Consider the following 19,702-nt stretch of genomic DNA (forward strand, 5'->3'; position numbering starts at 1 on the left):
GAGTCGACTATTCACATTAGGTGACCGAAATACTGGAGGTTCAGCTTCAGCATCAGTCCTTCTGATGAGTATTCAGGGTTTATTTCCTTTAATATTGACTGGTTTGATCTCCTTACTGTCCAAGGGACTCTCAAAAGTCTTCTCCAGCACGACAGTTCAAAGGTATCAATTCTTTGGCGCTCTGCCTTCTTTATGATCCAGCTCTCACAACCATATGTGACCGTTGGGAAGACCATAATCTTGACTCTATGGAACTTTGTCAGCAGAGTGATGTCTCTGCTTTTCAAGACACTGTCTAGGTTTGTCACTGCTTTCTTCCAAGAAGCAATCATCTTCTGATTTCATGGCTGCAGTCACCAACCAGAGTGATTTTAGAGCCCAAGAAGAGGAAATCTGTCACTGCTTCCTTCTTTACCCCTTCTATTTGCCATGAAGTAATGGGGCCAGATGCCATGAGCTTAGTGTTTTGTTTTTTTTTTTTTTTAATATTTAGTTTTAAGCTGGCTTTCTCAATCTCCTCTTTCATATTCATCAAGAGGTTCTTTAGTTCCTCTTCACTTTCTGCCATTAGAGTGGTATCTTTGTTAAAATTGAGATTAACAAGAAAAAACAAACAAACAAACAAGCAGAAGTTTACTAACAGGTGTATCTCATCTATACATAGAAGATACCCAAGAAAAATAAGTAACTCCTTGAGGTGGCCTAAGCCACCAACTTAAAATACCATCTTTAGTGAAAGACAGTAGAAAGAAAAGTATGGGAGGTCAGTTATAGGAAAGTTACCAGGAAAATCAGGGTAAACAAGGGTAATGTTTGTTATGCAGGTTTGAGTCAGTTTCTCCTCTAGTGATAATATTCTCCCGAGGTTTAGAGTCCTCCTTCTCTTCCTGGTACACAGAAACAGACACACTTAGAAATGGAGATTTAATTTATAAATACAAATTTCCCTTACAAAAAGGCATCTTCCCTTCTGATTTTAGAGCTTCCTCTATGTATGCTGTTTTGTAAAAATGATCAGTTTAAGATAATCTTGTGCCAAGGAAACATATTTTGGAGTGGCTGATTTTGTTAGTCTTCAAAATGTCCTTTATCCAGGACATTTCCACATTCAGAAAATTCATGAGATTCTTCCAATCACTGTTTTATTAATACTTTTTTCAACATAACACTGCTTTCCTGAAGAAGGACTGTCTAATTTTGGTCTTTAGATTGTCACATCTACTGGAGTGTATAGGAGGCAGTGTTCAAAATCATTCCAAAGAAAAAGAATTGCAAGAAAGCAAAGTGATTGTCTGAGGAGGCTTTGCAACTAGCTGAGGAGAGAAGAGAAGTGAAGGGCAAGGGAGAAAGGGAAAGATATACACAACTGATTGGAGAGTTCTGGAGAATAGCAAGGAGAGATAAGAAGGCCTTTTAAAATGAACAATGCAAAGATATAGTGGAAAATAATGGAATGGGAGAGACTAGAGATCTCAAGAAAATTCAAGATATCAAGGAAATATTTCATGCAAGAATGGGCACAATAAAGGACAGGAAGGATAAGAGACTAACAGAGGCAGAAGAGATTAAGAAAAGGTAGTAAGAATACACAGAAGAACCACACAAGAAAGATCTTAATGACTCAGATAACCGTGATGGTGTGGTCACTCACCTAGAGCCAGACATCCTGAAGTATGAAGTCAACTGGGTCTTAGGAAGCATACTATAAACAAAGCTAGTGGAGGTGACAGAATTCCAGCTAAGCTATTTAAAATCCTAAAAGATGATGCTGTTAAAGTGCTGCACTCAATATGTTAGCAAATTTGAAAAACATAGCAGTAGCCACAGGACTGGAAAAGTTCAGTTTTCATTCCAATTCCAAAGAAGGGCAATGCCAAAGAATGTTCAAACTACCATACAATTGCAGTCACTTCACATGTTAGCACAGTTATGCTCCAAATCCTTCAAGCTAGGTTTCAACTATACATGAACTAAGAAATTCTAGATTTAGAAGCTGGGTTTCAAAGAGGCAGAGGAACCAGAGATCAAATTGTCAACATTCTTTGTATCATGGAAAAAGCAAGGGAATTAAAAAAAATCTACTTCTGGTTCATTGACAATGCTAAAGATTTTGACTGTGGATCACAACAAACTGTGGAAAATTCTAAAGAGGTGGGAATACCATACCACTTTGCCTGTCTACTGAGAAACCTGTATGTAGGTCAAGAAGCAACAGTTTTTATAGAACTGGACATGAAACAACTAATGGGTTCAAAATTGGGAAAAGACTATAACAAGACTGCATCTTGTCACCCTGCTTATTAACTTCTGTGCAGAGTGCATCATGCTAAATGCCAAACTGGATGAAACACAAGTTGGAATTAAGATTGCCAGGAGCAATATCAACAACCTCAGATGTGCAGATGATACCATTCTAATGGCAGAAATTGAAGAGGAAAGATCCTCTTGATGAGGGTGAAAGAGGAGAGTGAAAAATGTGGCTTAAAACTCAACATTCAAAAAATTAAGATCATGACATCCAATCCCATCACTTCATGGAAAATAGAAGGGGAAAAAATAGAAGCAATGACAATTTATTTTCTTGGGCTCTAAAATCACTGTGGATGGTAACTGCAACCATGAGATACACTTGCTCCTTGGAAGGAAAGCTATGGGAAACCCAGATACTGAATTAAAAAGCAGAGACATCACTTTGCTGCCAAAGATCAAAGCTGTAATTTTTCCAGTAGTCATGTATGGATATGAGAGTTGGATCATAAAGCAGGCTGAGTGTGAAAGAATTGATGCTTTTGAATTGTGGTGCTAGAGATCTTCAGAATCCCTTGGACAGGAAGAAGATCAAACCAGTCAACCCTAAAGAAAATCAACTCTGAATATTCACTGGAAGGACTATTGCTGAAGCAGAAGCTCCAATATTTTGACCACTTGGCGTGAAGAGCTGACCCATTGGAAAAGACTCTGATGCTGGGAAAGATTGAAGGCAAAGGATAAGGTGGTGGCTGAGGATGAGATGGATAGATAACATCACCACCTCAATGGACATGAATTGAGGAAAGTCCAGGAGGTAGTGAAGGACAGAGGAACCTGGCATGCTGCAGTCCATTGGGTTGCAAAGAGTCGAATATGACTTAGTGCCTAAACACCAACAGGGATGACATCAGTGGATTCTAACTGGAGCCATTCTCTACTCTCAGTGCTACTGATGCAGAAAGCTCAACTTCTCTGTACACCTGTGCTGAACCAAATCTCAGAGACAGAGTTTTGGGTGATGTACAAAAAGATAGCTTTATGCTTTGCCAGGCAAAAGGGGACACAGTGGGCTAATGCCCTCAAACCTATATGTCTCAACTTGAGGAAGATAGTGGCAAGTTTTACAGTAAAAGAAGGCATGATAAGCTCATGGACATTCTTATAATGGGTTGGTGATGAGCTAAGTAGGAGTCAGCACCAACAACCTTCAAGTCCAGCTGGTCTGGGATCTACATGCTTGTAGGCAGCATATCATTGTTAATCATTAATTAGCTTCTCCCATCTGGAGGAGGATTCAGTATCTGCAAAATAGATTAAAGATATTTTTGTTTGTATCCTTTGATGGGGAAATAGTACCTTGCCCCAAGGCTACTCTTGACTCTTTCTTCTTGGTCTCCCATTTACTTCCTTCCTCAATTAATAGTTGCTTGAACTCAGGGAAGGTCATGGAGGTTGAATGAAGGCTGCTTCCTATAGTCAAAGAAATGGGGCACACAAAAGCCTTGTGCCCAGAAGCCCCTCAAGGCCCGCACAGTATCACTATTTCATCATTGAAATGAAATGAAGTCGCTCAGTCGTGTCCAACTCTTTGTGACCTCATGGACTGCTGCCTATCAGGCTCCTCCGTCCATGGGATTTTTCAGGCAAGAGTGCTGGAGTGGATTGCCATTTCCTTCTCCAGAGGATCTTCCCGACCCAGGAATCTGGGTTTCCCGCATTGCAGGCAGACGCTTTACCGTCTGAGCCTTTGTATATTAATCCGTGCACGAAAATAAGTTAATGGGATAATTTAAGATGATTTTTTTCATTCTCATCTCTACTAGGAATCACTACACAGCAATATTGCTACTATCTACTGCCTCTGTACTCTACATAGCTTTTCTTGGGAAAAAAAATATTTTCTTTTGAGCTAACACCTTTTAAAGAAAAATATTCTTCCTACCACACTCATAAAGCAATGGAAAAAAAAAAGAGAGAGAGAAATCACTGATTAAATCTTCTCCATTATTCCATTATTTATACCACGTTAGTAACCTTTGTATAGTTTTTTTTTTTTTTCCCCCTCAAGCTCTACCCGATTATGTTCTTTATTGAGGTTCAACATTAAGCCACAGATGATTTTCATTAGGGAATGAAACTATATTCCTTTTCTTAATTGTGCCTGTTTTTGGTGTGTACTTCTAAGTAGAAACCAAGATTGAAGTCTGTACCTAAGGAAGCTTCCAGAGAGGAGGGCTTACAGAGGGGCCCCAAAGAAGTGATGGTCCTGAAGGCAACGGAACCATTTACATATGATGTCACAGGAGGCAAGATGATGTTTCATGCCACAGTGGCTACTGAGAGTCGGTTCTTCCAAGTGAAGATTTTTAATGTTGCCCTGAAGGAGAAGTTCATCCCCAATAAAGTCATTGCCATATCAGATTATATTGGCCGCAATGGGTTCCTGGAAGTGTTCAATGACTTCTCCGTGTCTGATGTTAACCCTGACCGAAAGATGGAGATCTCTAAAAGCCTAATTCAAAAGGCAAAGGCAACTCCTAAAATCAGTCATCTTTATCTGCAACAACTAGGAACATTTGTGAATGGGGTTTTTGTGGTGCATCAGGTAAGTCCCCATCATTGTTTTGCAATATTTCTTTTGCAATCCCAGAATTCAAAAGTCTTAACTGCGAAATGAATAAAGTTAATAAATACAGGAACTCAAAGTCCTTCTAACCAGGGATAGTTGGCTGCAGTCTTTCACTTCAGAATATAAGGCTGATAATTTCTTAACATTCTTCTTGCCATAACAACGTGCAAGTTTTTAAGAAAGTGATTCACCAGAAATCAGAGTATTTTATGAGCTGTACTGATCCATTCACAGCCACCCTGTGCAGAATTTATGTTTATATTTATCTATTAACATATTATTAACATGTTAACATAGAGAGAGCACTCCTTATAATTGTGTGTGTGTTTTTTTTTTTTTTTTAGTTCTACCTACCTATTTTAGTGACAGTTTAAATTAATTTGTGAATAAAGAATTGTTCTTTCAAGCTTGGATTTCAGCTGTAACACACAAGATGAGAAATCAGTAGACTGCTTTGCCCTAGACTGCTCTTATCAACAGTTAGCTAAGATTCTGATCATCTGAACTGTAAAGTGCTCTCACATCTTCACATTCTTTCATCAGAAAATCGTTGAGCCAAAAACTTTAGCACTAATTAAGTGAGAAATATGGATATTGAAAAAATGTGAGAAACCAAGTCATTTCATTTTTAAATTTACTATATGGACAATAAAAGGTAGAATTTAGGTGAATTCTTAGAATCAGAGTAGGTATTTTAGTCCCAACACTTCATAGAAATACTGAACTTAGCTGACCTAACTTTTATGTGAAGTATGTTTTAGATTCCATTATATGTGTCTTCTAGGGTGGCTCTTTACATATCCCTGGTTTTTTTTTTTTGGGGGGGGGATTCTATTATAGAAACTGTGCATACATGAGCATTAGCAGAATTGATGAGTAAAGTAAGTGACATAGGAACTATAACAATGGAACAAGATGATCTAGAGTCAAGATTTGGGCAGATTAGGGAAGAATGAATAGATACAGAAAATAGAGGAAAGAATTACATATTGAAGTAATGATCAACTGAAGGAGGATTTGTTGCAATCTTTTTTAGACTCATCATAAGACAGGAACAGCCTTTCTTCTCTGTTCTTCATCGTGAAGTCACTCAGTCATGTCCAACTTTTTGCGACCCCCATGAACTATAGCCTATCAAGCTCCTCCGTCCATGGGATTTTCCAGGCAAGAGTGCTGGAGTGGCTTGCTATTTCCTTCTCCAGGGGATCTTCCTGACCCAGGAATCGAACCCAGGTCTCCCTCATTGCAGGCAGATGCTTTACCATCTGAGCCACCAGGGAAGCCAGGGAAACCCAAAAAAGCCTCTGATGCTTGTCAGCCCACATCACATCTAAGCTTCTTAACAAATCTCAGCTATTCTTAGACAGAAGCAGGACAAATTAGAGAGGTAATCCCTTTTTCTAGAATGACCCAGCACACAAACACCTAAAGGAAGAAAAGATAGAGAATTTAAATGGGAGAATAAACTGAACAAGATATCTTACACTATTTGATACCTGTAATACTTGGACCTCCAGCTCGTATTCACTGTTCTGAGAGAGAAGTTTCCACTAACACTCTTCATTTTTCAAAGTTGTGGTAATTCCTGATCCAGTCCTCAAAAGATGAATGCTAATTTTCTTTTGCAGAAACGGGTATATAGTGAATTCATATATTATGACATACGAGATGACACAGGAGTGATGGAAGTCATGGTTTATGGACAGCGACTAACCAGTATCAGCTGTGAAGAGGGTGACAGACTCACACTCGTGTGCTTTGAACTGGCAGAGAGCGGGGCTAAGAGGCAGCTGAGATCTGTAATTCATAGTTACATCAAGGTGAGAGCTTCTGGTGGGTCATCATTGTTCTGAAGTAGAAGTCTTTAAGAAAACTATACTGCTGCTATTTCACAGAGAGTCCATCAGGTGAAATAACGAATCCTTGTCATTTAGTGTGTGTGAAGTCCCTTTTCATCATTCTTTTTTTTTTTTTAAGGATATTTTAAAATGTAGGTTAAAGTGTACAGCAAAGGGATTCACTTACACACACACACACACACACACACACACACATATATTTATATATTGTATTCACACACACACGTATATATATGTTCATTTCAGATTCTTTTCCATTGTAGGTTATTATAAGAAATCAAGTATAATTCTCTGAGCTATACAGTAGGTCCTTGTTGTTTACCTATTTTATATATTGTAATATGTATATGTTAATCCTAAATTCCTGATTTATTTCCCCTCCCCCCACCACTATCCCCTTTGGTAACCATAAATTTTTTTCTGTGCCTGTCAGTCTTTTCCTGTTTGGTAAGTTCATTTATATCTTTCTTTCTTTCTTTCTTTCTTTTTTTTTTTTTTCTTTTTTAGAATCCACATGTAAGTAATATCATATGATATTTGTCCTTTGTCTGACTTACTTCACTCAGGATGAAAATCACTAGTTCATCCATGTTACTGCAAATGGCATTATTTTATTCTTTTTATGGCTAAGTAGCATTCCATTGTTACCCCTGATCTTCTATATTCATTCATCTGTCAATGGGCATATAGGTTACTTTCATGACTTGGTACTGTAAATGGGCTGCATGTATCTCTTCAAATTAGTTTTCTCCAGATATTTGCCCAGGAGAGTGATTGTAGGATGATATGGTAACTCTATTTTTAGTTTTTTAAGGAACCTCTATACTGTTCTCCAGAGTGGATGCACCAATTTATGTTCACACCAACAGTGTAAGAGGGTTTCATTTTTTCCACATCGTCTCCAGCATTTGTTACTTTAAGACTTTTTAGTGATTGCCATTCTGACTGGTGTGAGGTGACAGTCATTGTATTTTTGATTTTCATTTCTCCAATGATAAGCAATATTGAGCATCTTTTCATGAGTCTGTATTCCATCTATATGTCTGCTTTAGAGAAATGCTTATTTAGTCCTCTGCCCATGTCTTGACTGGGTTTGATTTTTGATATTAAGCTGTATGAGCTGTTTGTATATTTTGTAAATTAATCCCTGTTTTTAGCATCCATTGCAAACACTTTCTCCCAGTCTGTGGGTTGTCTTTTTGTTTTATTTATGGTTTCCTTTGCTATGCAAAACCTTTTAAGTTTAATTAGGTCCAATTTGGTTATTTTTGTTTTTATTTCCATTACTCTAGGGGGCTGATCCAAAAAATATTGCTTCAACTTACTTCAAAGATTGTTCTGCCTATATTTCTGATAGGAGTTTTAGTGTATCCAGACTTACATTTAAGTCCTTAATCCATCCTGAGTTTAATTTTTAATGGTGTTAGAGAATGTTCTGGTTTGATTCTTTTAGACATACCTATCAGGTTTTCCCATCACCACTTACTGAAGAGACTGTCTTTTCTCCATTGTATATTTTTGCCTCGTCTGTCATCAACTAATTGGCCATAAATGTGTAGGCTTCTTTCTGGGCTCTCTAGCCTGTGCCATTGATCTATATGTCTTTTTTGTGTGTGTGTGTGTGGCAGTACCATACTATTCTAATGACTATAGCTTTGTAATATTGTCTGTAGTCAGGGAGCATGATTTGTCCAGCTCCATTTTTATTTCTCAAGATCATTTTGGCTATTTGTGGTCTGTTGTAGTTTTATGCAAATTAAAAACTTTTTGGAGTTCTGTAATAAATGCTACTGGTAATTTGGTAGGGATTGCATTAAATCTGTACATTGCCTTAGGTAGTATAGTCATTTGAACAATATTGATTCTTCTAATCCAGGAACATGGTATATCTTTCTATCTGTTTGTGTCATCTTCAGTTTCTTTCATTAACATCTATTAGTTTTCATTTAAGGATATTTTTAATCATATTAAAGACTTCAGAAAGTCTATCAAAAGCTATATCTAAGCTGAATATTATAAAGTCATTTGAATTTTAAGATCAGGTGGATTAATTATTAAATTTTGACTTTTTAAGGCAAATTTATTTCAAATACTGGTTCTATGATTTGCTAGTTGACTAATAACTTAAATACTAACACTTCTGATTCATCATCTATAAAATGGAGGAAATATCTTTTATCTCAGAGGGTAGTTACTTGCCTGTTTCAGATCTATTAATAAATGATCAAGGATGCCTCTGAGCCTTCCAGAACACAAAGTTACCTGCCTTTGGTGAGATATACATGTTGGTCAACAACAGAGGTGATTGGTCCTATGGGACAAATTCCATGATTTTTGTCAAACTCACACATTCATGTGGAATGGATTCTTTGAATACTAACAAAGGCTACTAAAGGCATACTTTGCTTTATTATACTTCACTGTCTTGTGCTTCATAGATATTTGCTTTTTCTTTGGTTTGTTGTACAAATAAAGGATTTGTAGCAATCCTGTGTAGAGCAAGTCTCCTGGAGTCGTTTTTCCAAAACATTTTTCAAGTTGAGTGTCTGTGTCATATTTGGCAATTCTCCTAATATTTCAAGCTTTTTCTTGAATTCTTGTATTTGTCATTTTGATCTGGGGTTATGATCTTTGATGTTACTATTGAAATCATTTTGGAGTGCCATGAATTGCATGCTTGTATAAAACGGGGAATTCTTTGATAAATGTTATGCATGTTCTGACTGCTCCACTGATGGACAATTCCCCCATCTGTCTTCTTCTCCTTGGTCTCCCAATTCCCTGCGGCAAAACAGTGTTGAAATTAGGCATTTAATAACTCTATAGAAGCTGCTAAGTGTTCAAGTGAAAGGAAGTGTTATACATCTCTCACATTAAATAAAAAAAAACTAGAAATGATTAAGCTCAGTGAGAAAGGAAAAAAAGCTGTCAAAAGTTAGGCTTCTTGTAACAAATAGACAAGTTGTGAATGCAAAAATTTTTTAAATAAATTAAAAATGTTATGCTAGTGAACCTATGAATGATAAGACAACAAAACAACCTTATTGTTGACATGGAAAATTTTTGTGGTCTGGATGGAAATCATTCTTAGGGAAAAGCCCTAACACTTAAATGCCATGAACACTGAGAGACATGAGAAATCTGCAGAAGGAAAGTTTGGAGCTAGCAGAAATTGATTCATTAGGTTTAAGGAAAGAAGCCATCTCTAACATAAATGTACAAGATGAAGCAGCAAGTGCTGCTGATATAGAAGCTGCAGCAAGTTATCCAGAAGATCTAGCAGAGATGATTAATAATGATTGCTACACTCCACAACAGATTTTCAAAGAAGATGAAGCAGTCTTATATTGTAAGAAGGTATCATCTAGGATTTCCACAGATAGAGAAGAGAAGTTAGTGCCTGGCTTAAAAGCTTCAAAGGACAAACTGACTCTACTGTTATGGGCTAATGCAGCTGGTGACAAAGTTGAAGCCAATGCTCACTGACCATTCTGAAAATCTTAGGGTCCTTAAGAATGCTAAATCTTTTCTGCTTTTGCTCTTATAAATGGCACAATAAAGCCTGGATGATAGCACATCTGTTTACAACATGTTTTACTGAATATTTTAAGTCCACTGCTGAGACCTACTGTTTAGAAAAAGAAAAAAAAAAGATTCTTTTTTAAAATATTGCTGCTCATTGACAATGCACCTGATCATCCAAGATGTCCTATGGAGATATATGAAAAAATTAATGTTGTTATCATGCTAACATAACATCCATTCTGCAGCCCATAGATCATGATTTAAGAAATACATTTCACCAGGCTATAACTGCAGCAGATATGAGTCTTCTGATGGGTCTAGGCAAAGTCAAATAAAAACCTTTTGGAAAGGATTCAGCATTCTAGATGTCATCAAGAACATTCATATTTCATGGGAAGAGATCAAAACACCAAGATGAATAAACATTTGAAGGAAATTAATTCCATCCCTCATGGATGATTTTGAAAGGTTGATGACTTCAGTGAAGGAAGTAACGGCCGATGTGGTAGAAAATGAACTAGAGTTAGAAGTGGAGCATGAAGATGTAAACTGAATTATTGGACTTTGATGATAACTTTAATAGATGTGATGTTGCTTCCTGTTGTTCTTGTTCAGTCACTAAGTCATGCCCAATTCTTTGTGACCCAATGGACTGCAGCACACCAGGCCTCCTCCTTCTCCCAGAGTTTCCTCAAATTCATGTCCATTGACTTTGTGATGCTATCTAACCATCTCTGGGTGAGCAAAGAAGATAGCTTCTTGAAATGTCATCTACTCCTGAGGATGATGCTGTGAATATTGTTGAAACAACAAAGGATTTAGAATATTATACAAACATAGTTGATAAAACAGTGGCAGGCTTTGAGAAGTTTGGCTCTAATTTTGGAAAAAAGTTATACTATGGTTATTGTTGGTGAGGAAAGAAAATTTCTTCTACTCTTCTAAGTTCTTTAGACTGGTCTAAGAATTAAAATGAGATAGATTAACAAGAGAAATGCAAACAAAAGTTTAATTACATGTGTACATGGAGAGGACACATGTCCTACTTACTTGCTCCCTGGAAGAAAAGTTATGACAAACCTAGACAGCATATTAAAAAACAGAGTTGTTACTTTGCCAGCAAAGGTCTGTATAGTCAAAGCTATGATTTGTCCAGTTATCATGTATGGATGTGAGAGCTGGACCATAAAGAAAGTTGAGTACCAAAGAATTGGTCTTTGAACTGTGGTTTGGAGAACACTCTTGAGAGTACCTTGGACAGCAAGAGATCAAACCAGATAATCCTAAAGGAAATCAGTCCTGAATTGGAAGGACTGATGCTGAAGCTGAAGCTCCAATACTTTGGCCACCTGATGTGAACAACTGATCCTGATGCTGGGAAAGATGGGAGGCAGGAGGAGAAGGGGACGACAGAGGATGATATGGTTGGATGGCATCACCGACTCAATGGACATGAGTTTGAGCAATCTCCGGGAGTTGGTGATGGACAGGGAAGCCTGGCGTTGCAGTCCTTGGGTTCACAGACAGTCGGACAAAACCGAGCAACTGAACTGACTGATTCATGAGGGACCCAGAAAAAGTGAATAGCTTACCAAAATGGCTGAAACCCTCAATTTAAATACCATCTTCAGTTAGATACCATAGCAGTTAATGATAAAAGAGAATGTCAGGGGTAGTTGTTTGAGACCTCCACTGGGGAGAAAGACAATTCACATAGAGATGGAAAAACAAATGTTATAGTAAACAAATGTTTGCTGGACATCCAGAGAAGATGGGACAGAGAGTGAACTCTACTCTATGGACCCTGCAAAGTTTCCTCTACCACACTTAGCCCATATTCTTTGCAGATACCTCTTATGAGACCTTTATTTGGGGAACAGCCTCTTTAACTAAATTCTTTAGGTAGCTAAGTTCAGTTGAGTTCAGTCACTCAGTCATGTCTGACTCTTTGAGACCCCATGGACTGAAGCACTCCAGACCTCCCTGTCCATCGCCAGCTCCCAGAGTTTACACAAACTTATGTCCATTGATTCGGTGATGCCATCCAATCATCTCATCCTCTGTCATTCCCTTCTCCTGCCTTCAATCTTTCCCAGCATCAGGGTCTTTTCAAATGAGTCAGTTCTTCACATCAGGTGGCCAAAGTATTGGAGCTTCAGCTTCAGCATCAGTCCTTCCGATTCAGGACTGATTTCCTTTAGGATGGACTGGTTGGATCTCCTTGCAGTCCAGGGGACTTTCAAGAGTCTTCTCCAACACCACAGTTCAAAAGCATAAAATCTTCTGTGCTCAGCTTTCTTTATAGTCCAACTCTCACATCCACACATGACCACTGGGAAAACCATATCTTTGACTAAAGGGACTTTTGTTGGCAAAGTGTCTCTGCTTTTTAATATGCTGTCTAGGTTGCTCATAACTTTCCTTCCCAGGAGCAAGCATCTTTTAGGTACTAAAGGGGTTGTGAAAAGAAAGATTTCCAGAGGCTTCTGTTTCTTAAAAATAATCAATATAAGTTAATCCTCATGCCTGAAAGACATCTTTTGGGGGTGATACATTTCCTCTACACTATCAAACAGCATTGCATACTACAGACAGATTTTCCATGAAAGGAAATGTCAATCATTCCAACAAAATCCATCATTGTCTTATTCAAGAAATTGCCACCACTAACCCAAGCTTCAGCAAACATCAGTTTCATCAGTTGGCAGCCATCAATATCCAGGCAAGATCCTCTTCCAGAAAAAAAAAAAAAAAAAAAGATTATGAGTCACTGAAAATTCAGATGATGGTTAATGTTTTTTAGTAATAACATATTTTTTGATTCAGTTATGTACATTGATGCTCTTGCACAGTTAATAGACTGCAGTATAGTATTATATAAACATAACTTTTATATGTACTGGTAAAGCAAAAAAAAAAAAAAAAGTGTCATTTTATTGCAATATTCTCCTTGTCACAATAGTCTGGAACTGAACCCGTACTATCTCTGAGGTGTGCCTGTACTGGAATGCAAACAGATCAGATACAAAGGCTGACATATCCAAGCACTCAGAAATGCATATGCTGTTTAGTCTTGCCAGTTCTCAGGCTCTCAATGAGACATCCCAATCCTTCCTTCACAGCATGGCACCAGGAATACCTTTTGTCCCTTCCTTCCACCTTTCCTTCCAGTAAGAACTTTCCCTTCAACTCTTGGCCTTGAGTATAATTGATTCTTCTCTCTTGTTCTCCAAAACTCCTGCCTGTCTACATGCACTTATGCTGGGTATGAGTGCCTATCTCATTTGAGGGTTCGAACAAAGAATTGGGGGTGGTGGCTCAAAAGATAGGAATCCACTAAATAAGCTAGATGAGACTCGCAGAAGAGCCTCTTAGGTGGGAAGAGGAAAAGGGATATGACAGTGTGAATGAAGGGAGAAATATATAATCAGGTTCATCTCATTGTTTATCTTTTTCTTCTTCAAGGTCACCAAGGTCAAGCAAAGAACAACCACACAATTCTGATTCATATATGGAAACCTGCTCAGAGCTGTTCTTCTAAAAACCTGGATGTCATTAATATTGATGTTTATGGAACTAAGATAGAATTAAAGCAAAAATGTATGTGTGTATACACACACACACACACACACATAGTGTACTTTATTAGCCATTACTTCTTAGGAATGAAAAGCTTTTCATTTTTTTATTATTTTCTGTAACATCTCAATGTCCCTTTTTGCATCTATAACTTTTATAACTTGGAAAAAAATAATAAATATTATGTTTTTCTTTCCTGAAATTATGTATCCCTAGGAGTCTAATTCATTGGTTTCTTGCTTAAAAGGAAATAGTCATCTGTGGCCTGAAAATCAGATAGAGACACCTAAGCCTCAAGCAATATTTGAATTTATACTTTGGGTGTGATCTTTACAGGATATAACTCTGGTCAAGAATGAACAGGTTGAGCAAGCTGTGCTCAAAGAACCCAGGAGGAAAGCAGACCAACTGAAATTCCATCTGTCCTTCATTGCCAACCCCCATCCCAGGGTGGAGCTGCTTTAGTCTAAAACAATGTTATCTTTTCAGAATTGATCTCCAGGAGGGGCCATAACTGGGTAATTTGCTTACAAAATAAAGCAGCTTTTGGCTATTTGCCGGAAGCCACTAGTACATTTTGAAATTAACTCTGGTCCCTCTCATGTGAAATAACTGGTTCCACTTATTTACTCAAGTACCAACAGCTCAGTACTTCTCCAGTTATACTTCATGGTCCGCACGTGTATGGGTCCTATGAGAAAGTTGCTCCAGGCAAAGACCTGGATTAGGCAAACACTGAAGAATAATGGCACCCCACTCCAGTACTCTTGCCTGGAAAATCCCATGGATGGAGGAGCCTCGTAGGCTGCAGTCCATGGGGTCGCTGAGGGTTGGACACGACTGAGCGACTTCACTTTGACTTTTCACTTTCATGCATTGGAGAAGGAAATGGCAACCCACTCCAGTGTTCTTGCCTGGAGAATCCCAGGGATGGGGGGAGCCTGGTGGGTTGCCGTCTATGGGGTCGCACAGAGTTGTACACGACTGAAGCAATTTAGCAGTAACTTAGCAGCAGCAGAAGAATAATTAATTTACTTTACAGTACAGTGACTTCCCTGGTGGCTCAGAGGGTAAAGCATCTGCCTACAATGTGGGAGACCCGGGTTCAATCTCTGGGTTGGGAAGATCTCCTGGAGAAGGAAATGGCAACCCACTCCAGTATTCTTGCCTGGAAAGTCCCATAGATGGAGGAGCCTAGTAGGCTATAGTCCATGGGGTCGCAAAGAGCCAGACACGACTGAGCAACTTCATTTTCACAGTGGCAGAAAGTAACTAACACTGATTTAACAGTGTGTTCTTTTACATTTATTTTTTTGAAGTACAGTTGATTTATAATGTTAATTTCTGCTGTACAGCACACTGATTCAGTTATACATATTAATGTATTCTTTTTTGTATTATTTAATAAACCACTATGGTTTATTACAGGATATTGAGTATAGTTTTCTTAGAGTGTATTTGTTGATCCCACATTTGGTACTTGATATTTTGCAATGATTTTGTGTCACTTAATCTTACACCAGCTCTAGAGGGTTGATAGGATTCTTTTTTTTTTTTTTTAATTCTCCTAATAAAAATAAGAGACAGAATGGCATGATCATGTTTTTAATGATTAGAACAGTTCCATCATAAAAAGAATTTCCCCCATGCCACTTTTTTGCCAATGCTTTCTCTAATCCAAGCTCCTGGAAACCACTAATATAGTTTTTTATTTTTATTTTTAGTTATTTTATAATAGGAGGGAAATTGCTTTCAATGCTGTGCTGGATTCTGTGTACAACAACTCGAGTCAGTAATAATTATACATATCCCCTTCTCTCATCCCAACTGTCTAGGCCATCAAAGAGCACCATCTGGGCTCTTTGTATTACAGCAGCTTCCCACAGCTATCTATTTTACACTTAATACTGTATATATTCAATGCTACTTTCTCAATTCATTCTACTCTCTCCTTCCTCTGTTGTGTCCATAAATTCATTCTCTGCTTCCACGTCTCCATTCCTTCCCTGAAAGTAGGCTTATCAGTACTATTTTTCTAGATTCCAAAAACAAAAACAAATACATATTAATGCATATGTAGGGAATCTAGAAAAGCTTAAAGTGAAAGTTGTTCAGTTGCATCCAACTCTTTGTGACCCCATGGACTATACAGTCCATGGAATTCTCCATCCCAGAATACTGGAGTGGGTAGCCTTTCCCTTCTCCAGGGAATCTTCCCAACCCAGAGATTGAGCCCAGGTCTCCCTGGGTATTGTAGGCAGATTCTTTACCAGCTGAGCCACCAGGAAAGCCCAAGATTACTGGAGTGGGTAGCCTACTCCTTCCCCAGTGGATCTTCCTGACCCAGGAATTGGACCAGGGTCTCCTGCATTGCCTGTGGATTCTTTACCAGCTGAATTATCAGGGAAGGCCCTCTTAACTTAAACTTTCTCTTTTTCCAAAGTTTCCTAAGATGGAATTTAAAATGGGTATAACATTTTGAGTCTGGCTGTTTTTACTTTGTATAGTGTGTTTTAAGATTCATCCATGTAGTTGTGTGTATTGGTTTTTTCCTTTTTATTGCTGTGTAGAATTTAATGTGTGGACTCACTGAAGTTTATCCATTCCTCAAGTGAGGAACGATTGGATTGTTGACACTTTCACAAAGTTACAAATAAAACTGAGGCGAATACTCACATGCAGATTTTTGTGTGAACCTATATTATCATTCAATGAGTAAAACTTTTGGGGTGACATTGTTGGTTTATATGGTAAATGTATTTCAAATATCTAAGAAATTGCCAAACTGTTTTCTAAGGTGACTATAGATTTTTCATTCCCTGGAGCAGTCTGTGAGAGTTTCAGTTGCTCTGTATCCACCTCAAAATTTAGCATTGTAGGTGAATGTTAATTAAAAATAAACAAACAAACAAAACTGTCCAACTCTTTTGCAAAGCAGTGTACCATTTAATGTTTCTGCTGCCATTATATGGCAGTCTTAACTCCCCCTTATCCTTATCGGTTGCTGGTATTGTCAGTCTTTTAAAATTTTAGTCGTTCTAATTTCTGCATAGTGGTGTCTTACTGTAGTTTTAATTTGCATTTCCCTTTTTATGTGTTTATTTGCCACCCGTGTATCTTTTTTTTTTTTTGCTCATCTTAAAAATTTAACTGTTTGTTCTCACAATACTGAGTTTTGGGAATCTTTTATAAATTATAGTTTTAGAATCCTTAGTAGCTATGTGGCTAGCAAATATTAACATCTCAATCTAGGGTTTGTCTTTCATGCTTTTAAGGTATTTTTTGAAAAGTCATGTTTATTTTGATGAAGTTTAAATTATCAAAATTTTTCTTATGAAGATCTTTTAATACTTGGGGGGAAATCAAAAGATGAATGTGACACAGGAAAATTATATAAAATTCAAGTTTCAGTGACTACCATGCAGTTTTATTACACAAACGCACTCATTCATCTATGGATTGTCTATGGCTGCTTTTGTAGCCAATGCAAAGCAAGCATCTGTAACAGAGACTATAGGGCTCATATAGATTACAGCATTGGGTTGGCCGTGAAGTTTGTTCAGGTTTTTCTGTATTACCCTACAGAAAATCCCCAAATAACTGTTTGGCCAACCCAATAGGTACTATTGGATGTTTTACTGAGAAAATTTTTCCAATCCTTCTTTTTGAACCTCAGTTATCTTGTAGAACAGTTAAACATGAGAAAATAAATTTTAGATTAGCTTCATTTTTCATATTATCAGTGAGACTGACAATCATTTCATCTTCTAAACCTTTGATATTTTTTCTGTGAATTTGGTTATTTATAGTGTATATTAACTTGTATAGCTACAAATAGTACATATTTTCTATTAATTATTTTTTCATTCAATAGATATTGAACATCTATAATATTCTTGAATATTTACATAAAGCAGAACCCTATCATCACCCCAAACTAAACCTGGCTATAGGCTTCAATAAATGAGAAATACACTTTTATTGTGATAACATGTTGAAATTTTGGAATGGTTTATCCAGGAATTATCCTATCCTGACTCATCTGGAGTTAGGAAGGAGCCTGGGTGCTGCTGCTCTCCAGTAACTCACAATCTGGTTGAAGAGGTTGTACATTTCAGATATTCTTCAATTAAATGCTGCTTAGACCAGTGTTAGGACCAAACAGGAGCCATGACAGGCTTCAGGGGGCCAAGGTAGGCCTAAGTCTCCTTTACAGAGGGGCTGAGTTATTGCCAAGGAGGAGCTGAGATCATCCTCCACTGGCGCCAGGACTCGACCAATCAGTATACTCCCTGTAGCCTGGTCCAAGCTTATCAGGACAAGGATGAAAACCCCCCCAAGAAAGCCCGTGTGCATGAAAATCTAGCCAATTAGTAGATGCTAAGGAACCCTTGCAACCAATCCGCCCCTGTCAACTCCCTGTCTTTGTCTTAACCATATAAATACTGCTGTGATTCAGGGCTCGGGGCCCTTGTTCCACTCCACTGCGTTGGATGAAACTTGGGTCCTGGTTCAAGCTAGCAATAAATTCCCTTTTTGCGTTTGCATTGCTGTGGATGTCTTGTTCTCTCAGTTCTGGGGATTGGGACCTTGAGCATAACATTTGGGGGCTTGTCCGGGATCCCCTGACTGAGAAGAACAACACTTTCCAGGCATAAGGGAAGCCTCACTAGGAGGAGGTATATCTGGACGCCGGCATCAGGTCAGGGGGTGAAAGAATCGCCCAGCCAGCATAAGTCCGGGGCCCAGCATTCGAGCTGGAAGGCAGCTGATTCTGTGAGTTGTTCTGTAAAGGAATGGGGGGAAACGTTTCTCCCAATCCTGAGTCTGGTGGGCAGTGGAAGCCCTTCGGTAAGGTAACTTTGGGGAACAGGACAACAGCAACCCGCGATAAACCTAGTTCAGTGTTTTCGGCCGATATTTGTTCATCTACTGTCTGTCGTTTGTCTTTGTGTGCCGGCGCCGTGCTTTTTTGTGTGTTTATTGTGGGTGTTGCCGTCATGGGTCAAAGTTATTCTACACCGCTATCTATAATGACTGACCATTTTTCTGATTTTAAGTCCAAGGCTCAGAATCTATCCCTGCTAGTAAAGAAGAGCAAGCTAAAAACCCTATGCTCATCTGAGTGGCCGACATTCCAGGTCGGCTGGCTGCCAGAGGGAACTTTCGGACTGCCGGTCATCCAGGCTGTTAAAGAAAAGATAATGGCTCCTGACCCTTGGGGCCATCTGGACCAAGCTCCTTACATCCTGGTCTGGGAAAATCTAGTAGAAGACCGTCCCGTCTGGCTGAAACCCTTTATTCACAACCCCCCCCCACCCCCCCAGTGCTTCTGTTCCACAGGTCCTGGTCATGGAGACCTCTAAGGAAGAAAACCGGGAGGCACAGGAGAGCTGGAAGAAACCGATACTCCAGGAGTCTTCTCTCTATCCTAGTCTGATTGATTTAGACACTGAAATCTCACCTCCCCCATATATCCCACCACCCTTGCTCCCGCAGGTACCTCAGGTGTTGTCTGGAGAACAAAGGGGGAACTCAGAACCCTCGGCTCCACAACGGGGGGGGGGGGCAGCCCAGGGAACTCGCAGGACCCAAGGGGGCGGAGACTCGTCCGACTACGGGAGCGGAGAGGCCCCTTCGTCTACCGTTCGAGCGCTTCCTGTCCGGGTGGGGCCGGCCAATCCTGATGGGGAACAGAATTATCAATATTGGCCATTCTCTACCAGCGACTTATATAACTGGAAAGCTCAAAACCCCTCTTTTTCTGAAAAGCCCCAAGGCCTTATTGATCTTTTAGACACTATCCTGTTTACTCACAATCCTACTCGGGATGATTGTCAGCAGCTGTTACAGGTGCTTT

The 19,702-nt window shown here is 38.8% G+C and overlaps 1 protein-coding gene across 1 annotated transcript in view; it reads left to right on the forward strand.

Annotated features, from left to right (window-relative positions):
* Positions 1-14,047, forward strand: part of LOC120855615 (interferon-activable protein 203-like) — a 40,973-nt gene extending 26,926 nt beyond the window's left edge. Inside the window, exons 7-9 of the mRNA XM_040230158.1 lie at positions 4,439-4,855; positions 6,508-6,699; positions 13,729-14,047. Of these exons, the coding sequence (XP_040086092.1) occupies positions 4,439-4,855; positions 6,508-6,699; positions 13,729-13,767 (648 nt within the window). The 3' untranslated portion in view covers positions 13,768-14,047. The remainder of the gene's footprint in view (positions 1-4,438; positions 4,856-6,507; positions 6,700-13,728) is intronic.
* Positions 14,048-19,702: the final 5,655 nt, after the last annotated feature.

Source organism: Oryx dammah, unplaced genomic scaffold (genome assembly GCF_014754425.2).
Source record: "Oryx dammah isolate SB20612 unplaced genomic scaffold, SCBI_Odam_1.1 HiC_scaffold_28, whole genome shotgun sequence".
In the NCBI taxonomy this organism is placed as follows: domain Eukaryota; kingdom Metazoa; phylum Chordata; class Mammalia; order Artiodactyla; family Bovidae; genus Oryx; species Oryx dammah.